This window comes from Mizuhopecten yessoensis, unplaced genomic scaffold (genome assembly GCF_002113885.1).
Source record: "Mizuhopecten yessoensis strain PY_sf001 unplaced genomic scaffold, ASM211388v2 scaffold10953, whole genome shotgun sequence".
Lineage (NCBI taxonomy): Eukaryota > Metazoa > Mollusca > Bivalvia > Pectinida > Pectinidae > Mizuhopecten > Mizuhopecten yessoensis.
Window position 1 is genome coordinate 693,018 of NW_018408804.1, and position 6,637 is coordinate 699,654.

At 35.7% G+C, this 6,637-nt stretch overlaps 1 protein-coding gene across 5 annotated transcripts in view; it reads left to right on the forward strand.

Annotated features, from left to right (window-relative positions):
• The window catches only part of LOC110464065 (homeobox protein cut-like 1), a 123,619-nt gene that overhangs the window by 86,234 nt on the left and 30,748 nt on the right, over positions 1-6,637 (forward strand). For all 5 annotated transcript variants that reach the window (XR_002464464.1, XM_021519087.1, XM_021519089.1 and 2 more), the window contains 3 exons: positions 2,627-2,675; positions 4,556-4,729; positions 5,153-5,227. Coding sequence is in view for 4 of the 5 variants with exons in the window: in XM_021519087.1 (XP_021374762.1) it covers positions 2,627-2,675; positions 4,556-4,729; positions 5,153-5,227 (298 nt within the window). In the remaining variant the exon portion in view is untranslated. The remainder of the gene's footprint in view (positions 1-2,626; positions 2,676-4,555; positions 4,730-5,152; positions 5,228-6,637) is intronic.

Here is a 6,637-nt window from a genome sequence, read left to right on the forward strand (position 1 = left end):
CCAAAAGGCTCAGGATGTTGATATTTAGTTAGTAGCATATGCTGGGATCAAGGACTACTATGTTTGTTAAAGTGAATGACTTTGACTTATATTCAAGGTCACAGGGGTCAAATTTGTTTAAAATCTTTAAACAACCTCTTATGAATAACCATGGGTCCCAGGATGTTTATACTTTGCAAGTTGCATCCTGAGATGAAAGGCTATACAATGTGTTCAATATAATGACTTTGTTCGACTTTCAATCACAGGGGTGAAATGTTTTTTAAAAAAATAACGGTCTTTTAAACGAATTTTAATCATAACTACTGATATTTTGCCTGTAGCTTTATTTTAGATCACTTTTAAGGTTACAAGTGTGAGTTTTATACCAGGTGAGCGATGCAGGCCCATTGGGCCTCTTGTTTTTTTTTGAATTCTCAACCTAATTTGCAATATGTTTGTTAAAAAAAGGATTAAATAAGCAATATTTGTAAAGTCACTTAGAGGTATGTTTAAAGTGGAGAATTATTCATCATTAAACCCTTTAGTTAAAGAATCATTCTAAAAGACAAGAGGTGAAAATTGGGCGTAGCTAAAATTTACATTTTACTCGGGTTTGTGAAAAACTGTTGTTCAACAAAGTTACATATAAATCAGACGAGAAAAAGATTTTTAGTATTATTCTTATTCTGTCAGTTTTAAAAACTACCTAATAAAAAAAAAAATCATGTATAATTGTAACTTTGTGGAGACTTACTATTTAGAATTTAAACAAAATCTGAATTAATGTCAATATGGGTAGTGCTTGTAATGAAATCAAAAGTAAAATTTGATCAACTCAGTAAAAGTTTGTTTTCAATTTCTATATCATGAATTTAAGGAAGCTGAGGTTTCCAAAGCATTCTAACACTTTTCATACAAAATTTAAAAAACATCATTTGGAATTGTGTAAATTTCAGAATTTATGCACAGTTCATACAAAAGCCTAGTTAAATTGAAGAAATGGATGTTGTCTTTAATTTGGAGTAAAAAAGCAGCAGGTGAATTTTGAAGATACATTAATATTGATGTAGATACACACATGTTTCAATTAAATATAACACATTTAAATATAACACAATTAAATATTTATAGAATTGTGTAAATATAACATATTTATATTCCTACAAGGATAAAATCACTTTGCAGATTTATTCAGATAAGTTGTTTTTTTCGCCATGTTGGTGATGTAATTAAGACTAGGAGGAGGACGTGGTCAGACAGTGGTATTAGGTATGAGGGCTGTGTATTAACGAGGTGAGTAATCACAGTGCTGCTGAAGGGTACAGGAAGATTAATTAGGCCAGGTTGTCAGCCCCACAGTCATATCTCGTGCAGGTGTGGAGAAGGCTTATTTACATAACTGATTTATAGATGTATCAGGTATTAACATCAATAGTGTCACACACCAGTTAAAACCGCTCCAAATGGTCAGCCATACTGCCTCTGGACAAACTGTTTAGATGGTCATTCCGTCATGCCTTTAGACAAAAAATAACATTGGTTAGCTTTACATTAGCTTGCATATAGCTCTGTCTTTTACAAAACATTTCAGAAATAAAACAATATTGAAATCTTCTAAATGAGAAGTTAGTATAATAAAATATATCCAGTACAATAACAGGTTGGAATTTCTCTGTGACATGCTATGCTAACAATACTTAGAGCAAATGGAGCATGGCCATGATCATCTGTTGTCCAGGTTATGTCTGGACATCAATTCAAATGTCTTCATTTGAAAGGTGCAGCTTCTATCCCATCTCCTCTCTGAGCGATGGGTCACTATTGGGTTTTATATATATTACCTCATAGAAATTAGTCTCTAACTGGTCGTTCTCTGGTGGTCTTCCCACTAAATCAAACGGGGGGAAAAAGCATGTGGCAATTTCCTCCCAAAACTTTTTAACTAGTGATACAAGATGTGTTTGTGGAGAGTGGGAACTTATTGTTGCTCGTTCTGTTCCTGTGAATCAGTGTTGCGACCGATTTGAATAATAAATTCATTAATGTCAGTAGGTAGATTAGTGTCAGGTAAGCTACACCAACCACGGAGAGTGTCTACATGTCCTGTGTGACCTGTATTTGGCCTTCTTTACTATTTATTATTAATGTAAATTTTCATATTGAATGAATTTGTTATGATAGTTGGACATTTTATTGGGAGTGTCGTTACTAAAACAAAATGTTTATTGTAATGTGTTATTCTTAATTGTCATTAATTGTATTTTCTGAAATGTTAATATTGGTCTTCTTTCTGTCCAATTATGTGACTTATGATGCAGTTTTTATTAATACCAATATTTATAAAGATATAACAAATAGATCTTTTATATTAGATTATTGTTGGAACTTTAAACAGACATTTTTATCTGGGAATGTTAGCTTTACAAATCAATAATTAAAATTATCTGAATGAAAGATTTTGTCAAATATCTCAGGCATATACAGTTCATTTCAAAATTAAAAAAAAATATCATTTAATTGAAAAATAATATAATACAACAAAAAGGTTTGTGTTTGTTTGTTCGTAGTTTTGGAAAGCGCTGTTGTCATGTTTAGATTTTTTTCTGGTAAAATTGTAGGCTAATGAATGATTTTGTTTTTGCAGGTCAGATGAAATGGAAATGGTGATGGCTGACCTGGAGCGTGCCAATGAGGTAGATGACAGAACCTGTTGACCTCAGCTACATGTTATTAATTGTCTGACTTGTATCTACACACCAAGAGTTCTAATTAACTTACTATACAACATGTTTTCATGAAGTCATTTGTACTTGGGCAATTAATTAAGTCACATTTGAAAAGAGCCGAAAAAAGCATAGCAACAAAAGAAATTCTGGATTGTTTGATGATATTTATTAAAAAAACTTGAGGGGAGATAACTCTAGCACAAATCACAGGTATAATGTGTAAGGAAGTATGTATCATTAAGGGAGATAAATCTAACACAAATCACAGGTATAATGTGTAAGGTAGTATGTATTCTTAAGGGAGATAACTCAAGCACAAATCACAGTTATAATGTGTAAGGTAGTATTTATCCCTAGGGGAGATAACTCTAGTACAAATCACAGGTATAATGTATAAGATAGAGGGGAGATAACTCTAACACAAAACACAGGTATAATGTGTAAGGTGGCCTCAGACCACAATTACACTTCCGGGTCGTTGTACACGAATGTTGTGCATAAGGACATTTCAGGTGGGTTACTAAATATTTTTTCCTGTCTGATCTATGACAGATATGTACATTGTTTTTACATAGAATTATTCAACAATATCTATTCTAGTGATTAAATTTTATTTGACACAGTTACCAAGTTTGTATTAGCAGCAGGACACAATGAGTGATGAGGCTTGAGTAGTGATATTTTGTGATTTTTAGTATTCTTCCCTATACATGCAGGGTAGTGACATTCAAATGAAATTATCTTTCTTCAATGCCGGTCATGAGGTACTTTCCAGCTCACCGTATGTTCAGTTTGAATAGACCTACAATATGAAATAGGAACCAGACCCTGTGCAAAGTTTTAACCCTTAGGCTGCTACATTGATTTCTATGTAAAGGGACACCACTGCTGAATTAATTATTGAAATATTAATTAATTTACTTAATTTTTCAAATGCGCATAACTTGAAAAATATTTGTTTTATGTGAACAAAAGTTATATCAAAATTGTTTGTTATTGTCTCTTGTTTATATTGACGTTTTCAATTCTAAAGTTGCTTCAGTGTTTACCTGTACAGGTGGTAATAAAGGTAAGAAAAGGTAAAACTTTCAATTAATCAGATTTAAGCAAGAGAAAGATCATTTTAGAATTATTTTTGTCAGCAAATGTGATTGGCAAATGATAACAGATTATAAACTTCATTTATGACATAAGACGCTGTACATTTACACGGAGATTCTCAGGTAAAAAGGTCAGGTATTTCATCAAGAATTGTATGTGATTTGCTAAGGTTTCAGGTCGTCATTCAAAATATTTACTGTCACAGTCTGGGATGTAGAACATCCTTAAAAGACCTTAGCTGTTGATAGGATGTTTAATCTCAGATGATATACATGACCAGGGCCATCTTAGATGTGTTGTAGAATGTCAGTGTCATCTTAGATAAGATGTACATGATCAGGGCCATATTAGATACAGTTATTATACATGGTAGGGGCCAGCTGCTGATGAGTTATATTTTAGTATGTGCTTTATGATATGGGATTGATCTGGTATTGATTGTGCCTGGCTCTGCCAGATCTATAATCTATTGATTTACTATGTTTGCCGAGTTTGATACTTAGCTGGGGAAGTTTTCTAATTCACATGATATGACCCCTTCGTCACACCCAGTCTGTGGTCTTGTAACAGACTGAAGGTGTGGATTTTCTTACTTACTGTTGCTACAGTTGTCCCCTGAGAAAAGTACCACATAAATAACTTCTGCCATATGAAGATTGTACTTGACTGCTAACATACTGTGTTATACTACTGTTGTTTATAGAAAGCACTGCTAACATACAGTGTTATACTACTGTCGTTTATAGAGAGCAGCTGCAACAGAACGACAGGTAGAGCAACTACAGCAGCAGTTGACAAAAGCAGTGACACGAGACCAACCAGGCACGACTGAGAGCCTGGTCTCACCCAATGTAGAGCAGGCTATGGACATCCTTCAGCGCTCAAGCCTTGAGGTGGAGCTCGCCGCCAAGGAGAAGGAGGTTTGTTTTAACATGACACACCCACTTTTAGGCCCCTCCCTTTGTCAACAACTCACTCTCTTTGAGGCCCCTCCCATTATCATTTTAAGCCACACCCACGTTTAGGCCCCTCCCTTTGTCACTGACTCACTCTCTTTGAGGCCCCTCCCATTACCATTTTAAGCCACACCCACTTTGAGGCAATAGCTACACCTACTTACAAATCCAAACTACACCTACTTTTAGATATCTTTAAGATGTCAGAACCTGTCCACAAACATCCCCATTAGTAAACCACAGCCTTAATCACTTTGGTACAATGGAGTTTTTCAGTAGAAGATGCTAACTAAATGTATTAAGTTTTGCTAGGGTAAAGATTAGTGTAAAATCCGCTGTCAGAAGTATTGTCAGAAATCAAAGAAATGTGATTGGATTCTGTTACAGATTGCTCAGCTTGTGGACGATGTTCAGCGGCTACAGGCATCTCTGAACAAACTGAGGGAGTCCTCAACCAATCAGGTAAGTCGACTTGGTCATGTGACTGTTAACTGAGGGAGTCCTCAGCCAATCAGATACAAAGGCTTGGTCATGTGACTTTTAAACTGAAGGACTCCTCAGCCATTCAGATAAGACTAAAAGTTATTCAGTATATTATGCATAAATACTAATATCAGTAGAAGTTAGTTAGTCTCCATGTTTAGGTTACAGTTTTTTACAATTCTAAGGTCAGGTGGGGGGAAGGGTCAGGTGACAAATTAAAGGTGCCTTGTTAAATGGATGATTTGCTGTATAGAAATTGCATGCTTAGTGATGCTGAGGATTTTTGACACATTTTTGTATGGCTTTCTGTTAGAGACACTAAGTAGCTGTGAACTCATTCTCGTCCCTGTCACCTACCATGTTATATTGTTAACGCCTTACTAAGCAATCTAAAACAGCCTGTGATGTCAGCACTGTGATACAGGCATTGTTGTCAGGGAACACCCACTGTCACCTACCATGTTATATTGTTAACGCCTTACTAAACAATCTAAAACAGCCTGTGATGTCAGCACTGTGATACAGGCATGGTTGCACTGCCAGCTTTAAACAAGTCATACAGACATTTAGTCGTTCAGATATCGTCATGACTGATAATGAGAAAAAAGGGTGGTTTTAAGGCATACAACAGACAAGGTCATATGACACCTTATCCGCTATACCATACAACAGACAAGGTCATATGGCACCTTATCTGCTATACCATACAACAGACAAGGTCATATGACACCTTATCCACTATACCATACAGCAGACAAGGTGATATGGCACCTTATCCGCTATACCATACAACAGACAAGGTCATATGGCACCTTATCCGCTATACCATACAACAGACAAGGTCATATGGCACCTTATCTGCTATACCATACAACAGACAAGGTCATATGGCACCTTATCCGCTATACCATACAACAGACAAGGTCATATGGCACCTTATCCGCTATACCATACAACAGACAAGGTCATATGACAACCATACAACAGACAAGGTCATATGACACCTTATCCACTATACCATACATCAGACAAGGTCATATGGCACCTTATCTGCTATATCATACATCAGACAAGGTCATATGGCACTTCATAGGTTTGGCGAGTAGGCCTGTCACCCCATCTAGTCACGTAAAAGTACAATCTCACTGAATTATCGTAGCTTAGACGAGGCAGTTTGTCATCCCACACAGTCATATTATCCACACAAAAGTCTACTATAGGTCGGTAGAGAGAAATACCTTAACTTTTAAGTAAAGGTAAGGTAAAGGTGCTGAAAGTGGATCTTCGGGATGATTTTAATGTCCTGAATAAAGGGGGTTCAGAATTATTACAAGTTTTTGTAGTATTTGTGTAGAAAAGCATATGTCTTGTACAAACAGTAGACTAGGT